This window comes from Natrix helvetica (genome assembly GCF_964273705.1).
Source record: "Natrix helvetica genome assembly, chromosome: 3".
NCBI lineage: Eukaryota > Metazoa > Chordata > Lepidosauria > Squamata > Natricidae > Natrix > Natrix helvetica.
In genome coordinates this window covers 137275900-137293133 of record NC_138549.1, presented here as the reverse complement: position 1 = coordinate 137293133, position 17234 = coordinate 137275900, and the positions used below count along the sequence as shown (strand labels likewise).

General features: G+C 41.5%; 1 protein-coding gene across 4 annotated transcripts in view; it reads left to right on the top strand.

The window, feature by feature from the left end:
• Positions 1 to 17234, top strand: part of TRIM33 (tripartite motif containing 33) — a 67029-nt gene that overhangs the window by 27794 nt on the left and 22001 nt on the right. For 2 of the 4 annotated variants that reach the window (XM_081948865.1, XM_081948863.1), the window contains exons 7-11: positions 5117 to 5263; positions 7135 to 7252; positions 15736 to 15983; positions 16216 to 16377; positions 16842 to 17042. In XM_081948865.1, coding sequence (XP_081804991.1) covers positions 5117 to 5263; positions 7135 to 7252; positions 15736 to 15983; positions 16216 to 16377; positions 16842 to 17042 — 876 coding nt within the window. Of the gene's footprint in view, positions 1 to 5116; positions 5264 to 7134; positions 7253 to 15735; positions 15984 to 16215; positions 16387 to 16841; positions 17043 to 17234 lie in introns of all 4 variants that reach the window. The other 2 variants (XM_081948864.1, XM_081948862.1) reach the window with 1 other exon arrangement.

Here is a 17234-nt window from a genome sequence, read left to right as displayed (position 1 = left end):
AGGGTCTAAAGACCGTTGGGATCAGCGTAGATGTAACATTTCAGAAATGTTACCTGCAGAGGTCTCCTGGTGCAACACTCTGCTGCAGCTTTAGAGTATGCCTCTGCCTTCCCTGCAGAGGATTGCAAGGCTGGAGGCTTGACCTTGCTTCAATCAGCAGAAAAATCTCCCTCCCCTCATTTCCCTGCCGATCATTCTATCCCTGGAGAGCTCTGCACAGACACGCATTCCAAAAATGCTCCCTCCGAAGTCTTCAGCCTTGCAATCCTGAGGAGAGAAGGCAGAGGTTTGCTCCAAAGCTGTGGCAGAGCATTGCACTGGGAGGCCTCCGCAGACAGACAGAATGAGAGGCAGCTCCCGGTCTTTGCTGGCTCAACTGATCTGTGGCTGCAATTAAGGTGACGAGCTTTCATGAGGTAACCAGGGACAGGAAGGGCTGCCTCCTGGGCTGGTCACGCCCACCCCTTCACTAGGTCTTATTTTCAGAGGAGGGCTTATTTTGGGCCCATGCGCTGAAAAACCCGATTGGACTTATTATCAGGGAATGTTTTATTTTCGGGGAAACACGGTATTGATAAATGAATCAAGATTAAGGGTGCTGCTGAACCTAATATAAGAAAAGACTCCAGACTGCTACTATCATAAAATGTTGGGGTAAACACTATTATCCATATCTTTGATTTCTAAAATATAGGAAACCATTTCTGAATTCACATAAATAGTTACAACATTTGATCTCAACTCCTTCGTTATTGAATTTGCTCAGTTTAAAAAAAAAGACTGAAAAAAGGCAGGAATTAAATTGAAGAGATGTCAATTACTACATCCCTACTGATTCATTTATTTTTCTAGTATCAGCATTTCCTATTAGAGAAAATAAACTGGGAATGAGCATTCCCAGAAAGCAAAGTGCTACGTTAAAGTGTTTGTACAGTAAGGCCATGACATCTGTTAAGCTACAAATTAATGCAAAGCCAGCAGCATATAAATTTAATAAACAATAATTTGGGTTCTGCCCAGATACTGCTATAGTACGCTAACGTCTTGTTACTGTTTCTTCTGACATCTCTTTTTGAACTTCAAGGCATTTTGTGGACTACGACTGCATTTGATCTTTGAAAGGCATATCAGAAACAACATTCTGGGGGCCGGGGTGGGGGAGGCAAAGCCAGAACAATTACTCAATTGGATTTAGCTGATTTAATTTAAATGTTTATTGATTTAAATTTAAAATATGATTTCTTCCTATGTGTTTAATAATTTTTCTATTCTTCCACTTTTTATACTACAATTTAATAGAAACATTTGGAATTCAAAGGGGCTTCATGTCTTTTTCCCTCCTCTTATTAGTGTCTTTAGTCTGCTTTACATCTTCGGTGATTCATTCAAATACTTCTGCTGATTCTTGGATTTTTGAAGTTGCCTGGAAACTTTTCTTAGACAATTGTACCTTTCTTCCTCCTTTGGAAGACATCTCTGCTTTACTGTGCAAAGGACTGATAGAAGAGGGTTATTATGATTGACTAGTTCAGTTCTTTAACATATTTCACTCTTCTCCAAAAAGTGAAGTGTCATGTCACGTCTTCAGGATGTCATAATTTTTATTACATTGAAAGAATCTATAAAGCAAATGTTATCTCATCATGAAGGCTGAAGTCTTGTTTACTTATTAGAAATAAAGTTACCTTTAAGTCAGTTCCAGTTCCTGGTGACTTCGGGAATATATTCATTTCATTCAGTTCTCTTGGCAATAAGATGCTTTGCCGCTGCCTGCTTCCGGAATATCTTTTTAGCTTCCTAGTCTGGTATGTAGCATTGAAATTCTTGGCAGTGTCCCATTTAGGAACTAACTGAGCCCAGATCTATTTAGGTTTCATGTCAAAATTGGCCGAGTGTTGCCACCTGCTAAGGTATTTATTATAACATATTTTAAAAATTGTTTATCTTCAGTTAAATAGCAATCATACCCAAACCACACTTCTCATTGGTAGGATTTTTACATTCTTATGCATGTTAACATAAAAGCTAAATGAAAATTCTTTGGAAACTTTTCCTCAATTCAGGTTTTGAGATTTACTGTATTTTTCAGAGTATAAGACGCACTGGAGTATAAGACGCATCAAGGTTTTGAACAGGCAAATTAAAAAAAAGTTTTTGCACTCTGCAAATCTCCCCAAAAGGGCCCGTTTTGTAAAAACAGGCACTTTTTTTTCCAAAAAAGGGCATGAATAGCCTTTAGGAGGCTTGTAGAGCTCCTAGGGGGTGAGAGGCCAAAAACGAGCAAAAAACGGCCCATTTTTTTGTGAAAACGGGCCCGTTTTTTGTCAAAAAAGGGCACGGATAGTCTTTAGGAGGCTTATAGAGTGCTCCTGGGAGCTGGGGGGAGGGGCAAAATTGAGCAAAAACGGCCCGTTTTTTGCTCATTTCTTCCCTTCCCAGCCCCCAGGAGCACTCTGAAAGCCTCCTAAAAGCTATGCATGGCCATTTTGGTGAAGGTGGCAGTGTTTCAGGATGCAAAAAAGTGCTGTATTAAGTGTATAAGACACCCAGATTTTCAGCCTCTTTTTTGAGGGAAAAAAGCGTGTCTTATACTCCAAAAAATACGGTAGTTGAAATTTATCAATGCTTCTTGCAAAATTTTCATTACTACTTGAACTTTCAAATGACTTCTCACTGCTGACTTTTAAACTATCTTTCTTAGTGACAATCACATCAGTATAACAGTCTGACAAACTTTATATCTTGTGTATTGATCATATATAAAATTCCACAGAACAGTTCTTTGACCTGATTTAATCTTACAAAAAATACTTTAAAAAAATATTCCATCTCCTTACTATTGGTAAATCATCTTGCTGACCATTCATATATGTAACACAGAAATCATTGGAAAGATCAGGTTGCTTACTTGCAGCTTCTTTTCTTGTTGGCAGTGTCAGTTGGCAGTTTCTAACTTTTCTCAATGAGGGGCTGCCAAATATACACAACTATACAATGTTTCTTCTTGCAGTTTCATATAGAACCTAACTGAATAAACAAATGTGCAATCAGAAACCCCTAGTTACAGGTAAGCAACTTGATTTTTCTATATAAAACTGTTTACATAATTGTAAACATTTATTCTAGAACAAAGTAAAGGAACCAGTTGCAGAAACCACTTGACTGTAAATAGGTACACTTCTTTCTTGCGAAGTCATATTAAAATCCTTGCCTCTGTTGAATGAAATATGATTCATTTCATTTCTCTTACTAGTAATATTTTCCTTTTTTGGATCTATATTTTCTGATCATATCTTCTCTTTTTTTTAAGTGTAGGACAGATTGCCTGATGGGAGTTAGAAGCATATTAATAAAGCTGCTTAATCAATCCCCCCCCCCAATCTAGTTGAAACATCTTCTACAATATTGAATAGTTAGATATTAGAAATGTTGTGTTAAGTGCTACAGTAGTTTATTCTAAAAAATTCAGTAGAAATTTTTTAAGTTGAAGCTAGAAGGCCATCAATCTGTATTAATTTTTCTACTTTGTACTAGATTCCCCCCCCCTTCAATTTAACACCATAACGTGCTGGATTACAAGTATTACAAAACCATAATACTTGGAGAAGATCAGAAGCTAGACTAGAACACTTTGAATAAATTCCCTTTTAATACATTGATCAGAATACATTGTTAGCAAAATAACTGTAGAAAACAAATGTTGAGCAGAAGGTGACAAAGAAAGCATGATTAATGTTATGCTGAATGATAAATACTTTTAGAGACAGAGATAGAGTAACAGTCACAGTCATGATTTGTTGTACTTAACATAGTGTCATTGGGTTTGAGTTTCATCAGAAAATGTTGAGATTTGTTTAGTTTAGACCCGACAGTGGAAAATGTTACTTATCCTATATTGTAAACTTCCAGCTTCTGAAGAATGACTTGAAATACTGTAGGATTTTGATGTGGCAAAAATAACTTAAGACTTTCCACTGAGAAATCATAATTCTGTTCCATGGTATCTTACCATTGCTTTTCTCAGAAATGTGGTGTACCTCACTCTTCCTTTAATTTTAACATGATTTTCTGTTTTAAACATCATTATAAAGCCTATTCTATAAAACAGTTACTGTACTTATTTTAAATAAGATATTATAACCACTTGAGGATGCTTATTTTATTCATTGCTTAACAATTGAAACATACAGAATTTATTCATATTCTGTCAAAATACAGGTGGTGCTAGTTTTAGCACTGAAAAAGCATTTTTCTAAAACAGAATAAGTATAATGAAATTCATGGTGTAATAATGATGATGTTTTAGTACTGATCTTCAATATACTTTACTTTGAGCATTTATTAGATGGCAGAACTATATACATTTCAAATATAAAACAGCAAAATTGTAAGTGGATGGTGTTATTAGAAATTTTATTTGTAACTAAAATTAAACAGACAGCTGTCTTTTGCATAAAAAATTAATATTGTTATTTCCAGATTTTAGAGTTGGGGCTTAATTGTTTCACTCACGTCACTATATCTGTGGGAGTTTGCCTGATGGACTTGATTTGTTAGTGGTGTCTATCAAAATATCATTTTGAAGTTACATTACAGTGGGATTTGCTGTTTAAAGAAAGTTAAAATCTCTGAGACCCACAATAATGTTTGAATAACATTATTTTCGATAATAAGAGGTATCATTTTGAAATAGAAATATTAAAAGACAACACTGAAAACTGCATGATCAGAAGACAGATGGAGTTGAGCATATCTAAATTTGACTAGTGTTTTGATCGAAGGTGGTTTAGTTTGTGGTTGGTTTTAAAAGAAAGTGGATGTAAATACAATAAATAACATCAAGGCACACAAAACCACAATTTTAATTGAATTACAATCGCAACCTGGTCTTGCAGGTGAATCTGATTTAGGAATATTGCCTTAGCAAAGCATCATTGTTAAACTGCATGTGATATAAATAGATTTCCATGTTGCACCTTTTTTTAAAAAAAGAAGCTTTGTATTATTATTAGAACACTTACAATCTCTCAGTACCTGCTAGATCTCAACATTGTGATAAAGGTCTTTGTTATGTATTTTTTTATTGATTCAATATGTGTGCATTCTTTCTGTTCAGACTGTGACAAAGGAGAGACAGATGAAGTTACTACAACAACAGAATGATATCAGTGGTTTATCAAGGCAGGTGAAGCATGTGATGAACTTCACTAATTGGGCCATTGCAAGTGGCAGCAGCACTGCATTGCTTTATAGCAAGCGACTGGTAAGAAAAATCAGATTTTATAGATGCTGTTTGGCTATAAATTCTATTCTTGCAATAAAACAACAATCTTTATTATGGAAATCTGTGTTTTTCTTGTTCTGTAAGTCTTGGAGTTAAGTACCTCTCATGAAATTTTGTTTTTTCAAAATAATACTTTGTATTTCAATTGTTGATATATTTGGTTCATCAAAGCCAAGTTGTAAAATCATTGTCCAAGATGTTAGAGGTTTTAAATGCTGAAATGGGATGATATTCTCTTTCTAGCAATTACGTTTTCTGTCTGTAACCTATTCCCAAAGCAATTCAAATCTTAATATCACCAGTCTCAAAGGTTGATTCAGCCTTCCATCCTTCTGTGATTGGTAAAATGAAGACCGAAAATGTTGGGGGCAATATGCTGACTCTAAACCGCTTAGAGAGGGCTGTAAAGCACTGTGAAACGGGGTATTAAGTGCTATTGCTAATATGCCAGACTATTAATTCAGGGTAGCCAAACTGTATATTGGTCAGATGATACGTTTTATTTTAATGTTTATTTTGTAGTGGAACTTTTAGTAAGGAAACTGATAAAAACTAATATACATAAAATGTCAGTATCAGTTGTTTTCAGAACAGAAGAAAAAATCTTGTTAGTTCATTATACTCAATTATACACACTTGCACAACCAATTTTCTTTCTCTCTTCACTTTTTGAATTAGATTTGAAGGTGCGTAGAGAGCTACAGAATGGAGAGAAGTTTATCAGTAGTATCTCCTGATAGAAAGAGATGTCTTTGACTCTAGAATGGGAGGGGTCCTTGGTGCTCTCTAAATGTGTTGTTGTGGCCCACCAGCGGCCAGCAAAGCTGGCAGCAGAGTCGGACAGTGAGGAGGTTGGGGAGGAACGAGGCAGCGAGGCAGAAGAACAGCAGGAGCCTGTTCCCAGTGTGCGCATGCGCAGAACTACCAGAAGGCAAGAACAATTAAGAAAAAAAGGTTTGACTCAGGAGTAAAGTTTGGAGATTATTGGCCCCTCCCATAAGACATAAAAGAGGAGCGAACAGGACGTGAGCTTTTGCAGGAGCAATTAGTTCATTTGGTCTGTTCAAGCTTTGAAAAGTTCTGTTTGACTCTGTGCTAAATTAGGCCTTGCTCTGCATTTGGCAATTAGGTCTCTGGCAACATTCCAAGGGAGATAAGGTGGGTGCTTATCAACATTCCCCTGAAAGACTATGGCAACTCAAGCAGACATCGGTCGGAATCTTCACAGTTTGTGAAGCCGTGCTGACTGTGAATGACCTTAATTCACAGCCATATAAATAAAAGAGGGTTTTTCGGACTAAGATTGTGATTTATGCTTTCTCAGGAAGTCGAGGTCAGAACAGTTGTCTTGCAGAGTTTCATTATCGAAATTAGGTAACATCATTATGAGCCCTAGCCCTGATGATGTTACCTAATCTGGGTAATGAACCGTTCACAAGAAAATAACCAAGCTCAGAAATCACCAAGGACCCCTCATGTCAACCCTGAACTACAGATAGTCTCCTTTATTAATCTAGAATGTGTTGGTATTTTGATTGAAGATTCTGTTCAATGATATGTGCAGGATGATGGTTTACAAGATATTCTTAGAGATCCTAGTTTGCAGAGAGTATGTTAAAATAATTGGAGTAAAATTGAATCTTGATTAAGCTTGTGGCTCCCTAGCTAAAATGAGCCCATGTGACTGGTATTGTTAAGAAATGTTGCATGTAGCATAGATAAATTTACTTTATCTTAGAATATAGATAAGAAAACTGATTTTTTTCAATGTCACTTGTTTGCAAATAGCTTACTTTTAATTTCTTTTTTATGCTTTGCATAACAGTAATGTGAGATTATTTGCTTTGCAGATCACTTTCCAGCTGCGACATATTTTAAAAGCACGATGTGATCCTGTTCCAGCTGCTAATGGAGCAATTCGCTTCCATTGTGATCCTACATTTTGGGCAAAGAACGTAGTCAACCTAGGTAGAGCATTTTATATTTCTGACAGATTTAATGTGTAAAAATCTGTAAGTATAAATGGCGTGTTCTTTATAGTGTTCCTTATAGGTGTAAGAGACTTCCAGTAAAATAAGGTTTGTTACTGGAGTTGTTCATATGGGGACCAATAGGCCTCCTTTGAGATTGAAGCTATCCTCCAGGAGAATGTTCAGAAGTTCTGTGCACCATGACAGTTGATATACACATGATGAAGTGTAACTGGATTACACTGTAGGCATGGATTTAAACTAGCGATACAAATGCAATCACATGTTTCTTTTTCTACCCTGTTTGCTTGCCTTTTTTCATGCATTTCTTGTCACAAGAATACTTTCCTTTAGAGTAAATATTTGTTTTCCTGCAGATCGGCGGGAGGGGCTACAGCTGGGTTTAGTCACAGCCTGATTGGTCCAGAGACTGAGGGAATTTTCTTAAAGACACCATCCTTCACTACTGGCTCCCAGTTTCCTCTCAGTCTCTGGTCCAAGCACTAGTTTTGGCTCCTTGAGGTACTGATAGTTATTATATTTAATTCGATTAATTGGGTATTCTTAAAATTCTTAAATTATCGGACTGCCGGCCATCGACTCTGCTAGTCAGTCTCATAAAGAGGCAGGGCTTTACCGGTCCTTGCCTCTGGGCCTGAGAGGGCTTTGCCCAACTTCTGGGTGTGCAGGGGTGACAGGCTCCCATTGCAGCTGATATTACTAGAGACTCCAGGGCAAACTATTTAGCATCAAGTACGATTGCAGAGGGTGCAACTGTAGTTGCGAACCTCGCCACTGGGATAGCCTCGCCGCGAGTTAAAGCCCCGCCACGGTTTTTAACAGCCTTGCCGCGGCTGAGAAAAGTTCATTGCGCCGCCCTAGCTTCGCCACGTTTTTAAAGCAACCATGGCCTCAAAGACTTGCCAGCGTTCCTTGACGCTATGAAGCCTTCGCAGCGGCATAAAGAAGGCAAGCAACGAAGGGAGCAGAGCGAATAGCCTTAGCTCGCTGAGAGGCTATTGCCACAGAGCCATTTCACCGGGCGGCCGTCATTTCTGTTCGCCACGAGACACGGCAGCCATTTTGGAGCGACCTCGTGGTGGTGGCAAATATCTACAGCTGAAGCCTGCATCGCGGCCACACATCGAGGCCGGCAGGACACTATACAGCCCGCATCGCGGCCAGATATCGAGACCAGGAGGCTCCGATTTGACTCCCCACAAGAATCCAGACATGTGAGTGAGGCATGGTCTCCACAATAACGGGTCAGTGCAGGCCCCTGAAGGGAGCATTGATGATGGGGGAGAGGAAGGGTAGGGCAGGCTGCGAACCAGGGCAGCGGCTTCTAGGCCGTCTGCGGATCAGCGTCCTTCTAGAGCTACAGTGAGGGATGAACTTAGAAGACAAAAGGCCTTGGAGAACCGAGTGGCCATAGCTGAGAAACAATCTCAACCTGTTAGGCCCGCATCTCCAGACAGATCCAGGTCTCCTGTGAGGTCCATCCCTCCGCCCTCTCCCTCCCCACCTAGGGGCTTCAGTCCTTCCTCTCCCTCCGTTTCCCCGGCTAGACATTGCAGGTAGGTGACCTCACCTCCCCCCCCATCTCCCCTAGATCATTTAGGGATGGGGGTGGCGAACCTTCGGAAAGGGGATCCGGGGATTATCTACCCTCCTCTCACCTAGCTCCCCAGAGCCCGGCTCCCATGCGACCCTCAGAGGATGACCTGGAAAATTTGGACCTCCTGCCTGAGAGCATCAGGAGGCTCATCTCCTCTGCAATCTCTAGAGGCATTGCCTCAGGATTTGTCCAAAGGGACCGTTCCTCTCAGAGGGCATCTCATTCTGACAATAGATATCACGATCTCCTTCTTCGTCCCGGGGCCAGGGTCAGCCTAGGCCCCTTCTCTATCAGTGGTCAGCCAGGCCTCGGCACTAGGGGAAGGTACTCATCCAGAATTAGGCTTCTCAGACGACGAGGATACCATTCCTCCAGACTCCCAGGCCTTTCCAGGCCTCTTTACACCACTGGCCTTCAAGCCCCTCTTACATAAGGCCAAGAAGACTACTCAGATTGGCACTGAGGCTCCACCAGTGTCTCAACACAGGGACCGCAATCTAGTTATGTTTATCAATCCCAATACAGATAAGGAAGAGGTCCCAGCCCCTCCTCTCTTCCTGGAGGTGATTCAGTACCAGTGGGCCCGACCGTCCTCCTTGCCCAACCCTGGGAGTAATTACCGCTGCATGGAGCAGGCTTTTTCCAAGGTCCTTCAATTGCCAACTGTAGATCCCTCCCCCTCATTGCGCTGCTGGCCAATGCCTCCACCGTAGTTTCCGGTGATGTGGTGGATAAATTGAAGCCTGAGGATAAACGAGCGGAGCTCACCTTATGCAAAAATTTCATTGCTGCTGCCTGGGCAATCAAATCAGCGGCCACAGCTTCCTATTTTAACCGAACAACCGTCATGTGGCTTCGCCAGCTACACGATCGCATCCCGATCCAGGATGAACATGTTCATCAAGACCTAGCTAAAATTATCACGGCCACACAATTTTCTGCAGATGCTACTCTAGATTCCAGGGTGCTGTCCACTTCAGTCACGTCTAGACGTCTCTTGTGGCTTTGCAACTGGCAAATGGACAACAAGTCCAAATGGGGGTTGGCTGCAGCTCCTTTCACCAGCCCCAATCTTTTCAGGGAATCTCTTGACCCGATAATTGTGGAGAACAAGGATAAGAAAAAGGTTCTCCCTTCTAATTCCAAGAAGCCAGACTCTCATCCCTCTTCTTACAGGAGACCTTCTTCGTACCGCCCTCCCGAACCCGACTTCCGTCAGCAGCGGTGCGCCCCCTATAGATATGACAGGCAGAGTCACTGATCTTTCTACCAGGATAGGAGTAGGTTTCAGGGACAGTCCAAGCGTCCCTTTCGAGGGGGGGGGGCGTCCTTTCCGCAGAGTCAACCCATAGGTGGCCACTTGGCATCCTTCGTGGATCAGTGGGATCAGATAATGTCAGATGCTTGGATCAGGTCCACGATCAGGTACGGCCTCTGGTTGGAATTTCTCTCCCTTCCCCCGACGCTCTTCAGGACCTTCTCTCCATCTCGGGATCTGGAATGCCGCTGTCTCATGAACCTAGCCATCCAACATCTGGTAGATATTTGGGTGGTAGAACCGGTTCCAAAGGAAGAGTACAAAGACTCTTTGGTCTGTACTCCAACCTATTCGTGGTCCCGAAGAGCTCGGGGGATGGAGGGCAATACTGGATCTGAAGTGCCTGAACTCTTACCTGGTCTACAGGCGCTTCAAGATGGCCTCCCTCAGGTCTATCCTCCTGGGGATTAGGCGGGGCGACTTCATGGCCTCAATAGATTTAACGGAAGCGTATCTACACATCTACACATCCCAATACTGCCAGCCCATCGCAGATTCCTCCACTTCTTCCACAAGGGATGTCACTTCCAATACAGGGCGCTCCCATTTGGTCTAGCCTCTGCCCCGTGCACGTTCACAAAGGTCCTAGCAGCTGTGGCGGCTCACCTGCGTTCCCATCCGGTGAGACTCCATTGTTATCTGGACGATGTGCTCTTCCTGGCCCAATCCCGCACGCAGGCTGTCCATGACCTGAACCTCACCATTCAGACTCTACATTCCCTGGAGTTTTCCGTCAACTTCCCCAAAAGACATCTCTCTCCCTCGACAAGAATCCAACACTTAGGAACAGTGATAGACTCTGTAGCGGGACTTATTCGGCTCTCTCTGGATCGTCTCAAAAGTCTTCAATCCTTGGCACGTCATGTCCGTGCAAGTCGGTCAGTTTCCATCCTGACCTTAGCCCATCTCCTGGGCAAGATGGTGTCGTGCATAGGAATAGTTCCCTGGGTGCGTCTCCACTCTCGGACGCTTCGAGAGATGCTCATCCCCTACCAACGTCATTGCATGAGCAATTCCTTGCGTCTAGTCAGACTGCCTCCGGATCTCTGCTGGTCTCTGAGGTGGTGGATATCTCCGGCCCTACTTCATGGTTCCGACATTGGGAACTGGATCGCATTATTGTCACCATAGACGCGAGCCTTTATGGCTGGGGGGCCTTGATGGAATCCAGACTGGCGCAGGGTCGTTGGACGAAATCGGATCTTCGCCACAATATAAACTGGCTGGAGCTGAAGGCAGCTCGCCTTGCACTCTTGCAATTTCAAGACTCGATTACCAACCAACATGTGCTCCTCTTGATGGACAATGTCGCCACAAAGGCACACATAAACCGCCGGGGGGGTCCCACTCCAAATGTCTCTGGCTGGAAGCTCAGAAGCTTGGGCTCTGGGCAGAGAAGAACCTGGCCTTAATAACATCAGATCACATTTTGGGCATTGTCAATCATCAGGCCGACTAGCTGAGGTGGGCGACAGTCAACGACGGTGAGTGGCAGCTGCTTCCAGAGCTCTTCCGCAAGATTTGCCACCGCTTCGGCAACCCGTTGGTGGACTTGTTTGCGAGCCCGTCCAACGCCCAACTGCCTCAGTTATTCTCCCGCTTCCCAGCACGCTTCCCAGCAGTCCATGGCCTCCAGGCCTCCTTTATGCTTTCCCCCCTCTCCCTCTGATCCAGGGGACCCTGAGGAAGGTAATGATAGAGAGGGCACACATCATCCTAGTAGCCCCATATTGGCCGAGACGGCCTTGGTTTGCAGATCTCCTTCAACTGTCCATCTCTCCCCCGTGGAGGATTCCTTAGGAGGAGATTGCCCTGTGCCAGGGGGTCCTCCTTCATCCGGAGCTCCAGTGGCTCCAGCTGACCGCCTGATGCCTCCTGAGGGAGGCACATCTATCGGCCAAGGTCATCTCCACCATCGAAGCGGCCAGACGACTGTTGACCACACGGATATATAATTCTACGTAGTCGGTGTTCACCTCCTGGTGCGAGAGAGTCAATCTATCTCCGGCTAATGCTTCAGTGCCCCAAGTCCTTGAGTTCCTTCAACATGGCCTAGACCACGGCCTTTCCCATAACACCCTACGTAGGCAGGTGGCTGCCGTCTCCTCCATTCTGGCAGGGGATGGTCGTTTCTCTTTGTCCCAGGTTCCCTTAGTAAAACGGTTCCTCAGAGGGGCGGCAAACTTGTGTCCCCCTCCTATCCATCGTTTTCCAACATGGGATCTTTCTATCATGCTTAGGGCCCTCACAGGCGCTCCCTTTGAACCGTTGAGGACAGTTCACCTCAGATTCCTCACTTTGAAGGTAGCCTTTCTTGTCGCCGTTACCTCAGCTCGACGCATATCGGAGTTGGGAGCATTGTCATCAAAGGATGACCTTTGCCAATTCCACCAAGACAGGATCGTCCTTAGATTAGATCCAACCTTCATCCCGAAGGTCAACTCCCTCTTTCATAGGTCGCAGGAAATCATACTCCCTAACTTCTGCCCCTCTCCTTCACACAAGAGAGAACACCTTTGGCACCGGCTGGATGTGCGTCGCGCTTTGCGCATCTACCTTAGATGCACATCCTCCTTCCCCCGGTCAGAGGCGCTCTTTCTATCCTTTCAGCCCAGCACAATGGATGCTAGAGTTTTGTCTACCACCATTGGTAGATGGTTGAGACAAGCCATTAGTGAGGTGTATTTAGCCTCAAGGAAGACTCCTCCCCAGGGGATCATGGCCCATTCCACCTGAAGTGCCCCTATCACGGCGTGTGGGCCACTAGGGCTCCCCTGAAGGACATTTGTAGGGCGGCCACCTGGGCCTCCCCAACGCCCTTTATCCGACACTATCGTTTGGACCGTTTTGCCCCAGCGGACGCGTCTTTCGGGCGTCGAGTTCTACAACAGGTGGCGACTTCCCCTTCCCCGGGATCTTCATCCCACCCTGGGACTTAGCTTGGGTATGTCCCAGCTATAGCCCCTCCTGCCGATCTGCAGGAAAAAGAACATTGGTCCTTACCTGAATGTTTCTTTTCTGTAGAGAAGGCGGGAGGGGCTACATCCCGCCCTAGTAAGTTCAGTTAGGCCCGACGAGGGGCGGTCATGGTGTATATATGTGTCTCCGGTTGTTTGGCCTTACATAAGATTTACAGCTTCTCCATTCGACTGCGAGGAAACTGGGAGCCAGTAGGGAAGGATGGTGTCTTTAAGAAAATTCCCTTAGTCTCTGGACCAATCAGGCTGTGACTAAACCCAGCTGTAGTCCCTCCCGCCTTCTCTGCAGAAAAGAAACATTCAGGTAAGGACCAACGTTCTTTCATATGGTAATTGACCTATCTTAATAATAGGTAGCAATGTTTTTCAGAGAAAGGCATTGTGAAGTGAGATATATAGTAGTATCAAGGGGCATGACAATTGTGGACTAAGAGAGTGTTATTTGAAAAAAATATATGAGGTATGGGGTATTACATAATTATATGGTCAATGTCTTCTAAAAATATTTAAAAGACAAGTCTTTAATTATAGGAAAGTAATTTGGATTCCATTCATCTTAATTTCTAGCTTATCAATTATCGTTGGGAAACAGATGCGTTAACAGACCGTTTTGCCTCCCCAACACATACAAATGTATCAAAAATAAGTATAAGTATAATCTTTATTGTCATTGTACTTAAATACAACGAAATTGGTTCTTGAATGAAAAAAATCTTCATATTCTAAAAAATAATCAAAAATCAGATGCAAAATAATTCCAAATTATTTTCCTTGGCACAGGCAAAAACTTTGTTTTCCTTTTTGTCTCCCCTTCCACAAAACAAGATATAAAATGCAAGGTTTACAGGAGCAGATGCTCTCTCTTTCAATAAGATTTTTTTTATTGTTCCTTTCTTTGCAAACTTTGTTTTTGCAATATAAACTCTGAAGTAATGGGATGGAGACTCTTAAAGGTAAAATTATTTCAACAAATTGGTGGTTGAGCCGAAATGCTGTTGGCATAGAGACATTGTAGTTTCCAGTGAAAAGAAAAGTCCAGGGGAAATCAGACTTGCCTTCTATTATAGCCCTTGCATCCCATTGAGATCACATTTAGATTTAATAAGCAAGAACTAACAGTCAACATCTAAATTACAGACAGCCTTGTGGGTATGTACAAAGGCTTACGTGTCCACACCAGGTTTTTCCCATGTTCTTCTCCACCAGCAGCACCTCTTACTCTGTTGGAGGCCACTTTTGAGGTTCCCAAACTTCAGGGTAGTGTGAGAGGATGCTTCTGAAAAGGGGGAGATACCCAAACTCCCTGTTACATGTGCAGAGTTCATCATATGGTCCTTTGGAATGGGAATATACATTGGGAACTGAAAAGGTATTGGAAATGAAATATATAAAACTCTTTGAAAAGATCCTAGAGGTGCAGAAATGTTTAAACTGTATTTTATTTTATTGACATAAATATTTAATATTTATTGATATAAATATTAATTTTTGATAAATACATGTGACAATAATACAATGGGTTATTTTAAAATGGAGATTGGACACCATTGTCAGATTTTTTAACAATATTTTTTTTAAAGAAGGAACAGAATCTTCCATTCTGTTAATTGGTAGTTAATTGGAATAGAGTATTTTAAAAAAAGAATTATGGACACTGTTCTAGAGAAAAGAATATTTCTTATTTTATACAAGAACAAGCTAGTACTTAATAGGACTGTGCAATGCATCAGAATTAGCCTATACTGTAAGGAACAGCTAGGCAATCCTGGGAAAGATGCAGCTGCTGTAAAGACATGCAAGGAAGGATATATTTGTAATCAAATTAAAATATTGAGCCATAAATTAAAATGTATCAGAACAGCAAGAATAAGAGAAAGTGGTTCATCAAACTATATTCAAAATAGAGTTTGTTGAATATTGAATAATCCTGAGAATAACTCAGAGACCATAGGTTATGGCAGTGACTACAAGCGTTAATGAAATTTTGCTGTTGCAATTAAAATTATATCCATATTTTTATTTTAAATTTTTTCAATAATAAATATATTTAAGGACTTAAGTGAAAAAAATCTAATGTACATATTGTACAAGAGTTAAAACTTTTTCCGCAGCTATGCATCATAATCACATGTATATTGAGAGTAGGCGCTAATTTTTTAAGGAAATTGTTCCATTAACCCTAGTTTGATCAAAGTAAATAATACAGATACATTAAAACCCACATCTTATATATTCATTAATTAAAAATATGCCTTTGAATCCTTTAAAATAAAAAATGCAGAGTCCTTTTTGCTCTCTGAGCTTGGTTGTTTGCTTGCAGGCATTTCATTACTCAACCTTGATAATGTTACTTAGTTGGGTAATGAAATACCTGAAAGCAAATAGCCAGGTTCAGAAAGCATAGTTCAACCCCAAGCTACATGTATTATATTTTATTGAAAAAATTCACTAGTTGTGTATTTTTAAAGCTTCATCCCTTAATGTGAAGCTAACCACAAGCATTTCACTATTAAACTTTATTTAAAGTACAAGCATTGTAGTTAATCATGCTTTCTCCTATTGTCTAGGTAATCTTGTTATTGAAAATAAGCCAACACAAGGTTACACTCCTAATGTAGTAGTGGGACAAGTTCCTCCAGGAACAAATCATATCAACAAACCTCCAGGGCAAATTAATCTTGCACAGCTTCGGCTCCAGCACATGCAGCAGCAGGTGTTTGCGCAACAAAAACACCAGCAGTTACAGCAGATGAGGATGGGGCAGCCTGCAGGGCAAATCGCACGCCAGGCAGGTCCACAGATGCTTCAGCAACAGGCAAGTCTTCAGACTCTTTAAATTAAGATACTCATATAAACTCAAAAGATCATTTTCAGGCATAGAATTTGCATCCATTTAAAGTATATATGGGGCTACATTTTGTTAATCCTAATATCAGTGCAATGCAGTTTGTTCCCTTACGAAGAAGAGGAAAAACATGGGAAAAGTGGCTAGTGTTTTTCCTCATTTACAGAGCGAGAGTTTTATAAAAATTCATTATATTTTGTAGCCTCCACGGTTGATAAGTATGCAGACCATGCAGAGGAGTATGAATTGCGGTGCTTTCCAAGCTCACCAGATGAGAATGGCTCAGAATGCAGCTCGTCTCCCAGGGATACCACGCCACAACGGGCCCCAGTATTCTATGATGCAGCCACACTTACAGAGACAAGTATATGCTGTGTGCACATTTTGTTTCCCACCTTTCATTTTAGAAAAGTGAATCAGTTTTCTTAAAAGAAATATCAGTATAATTTAGTTATGGAAATGCTTTCAAAATTAAACAGATCATTTCTGTTCTTGCTATTTAAGGAAACAGATTCAGGTTTTATTATAAGAAATCTGAAATTAGACCCAAACATAGTTTTCAAACATAAGGCATGCAATATTCACGGTTATTAGTTTGCCACAATTTTTATTGCTTTGATTGTTGACTCTTACAGATTTATTGATCAGAGCTTATTCTCTGATAAAGGAAAATTTGTGTCTAAAAAATATCGGCATTAAATTTTGAATAAGAAAATGTTGTTATTATTTTGACTTATTAAAAGTAACAGGTGAAAAATGAATATTGCCCTTCTGGGTAACTAACTTAATGATAATTTCTATTATTTTTCTTCTCCCCCCTCTTTTTAGCATTCAAATCCAGGACATGCAGGTCCCTTCCCAGTTGTTTCAGTACATAACAACACTATCAATCCAACAAGCCCTACAACAGCCACCATGGCAAATGCTAATCGTGGTCCAACAAGCCCATCTGTAGCAGCAATAGAGCTTATTCCATCTGTAACTAACCCAGAAAATCTACCTTCCTTGCCAGATATTCCTCCCATACAGGTAATAATATTATATCAAAAAAAGAATGAAAGTTAATTGTTACTTAAATTAACATTTAACAGCTTACATTGGAGTAAAATGATTTACAATTTGTATAAGAAAAATAAAATCCAATCTGTAGGATGTCTTTATTAGAATGTCTCTTTTTGCACTAGAGACTGTAAAAATGACAAGATTTGTGTTTAAGTTTTC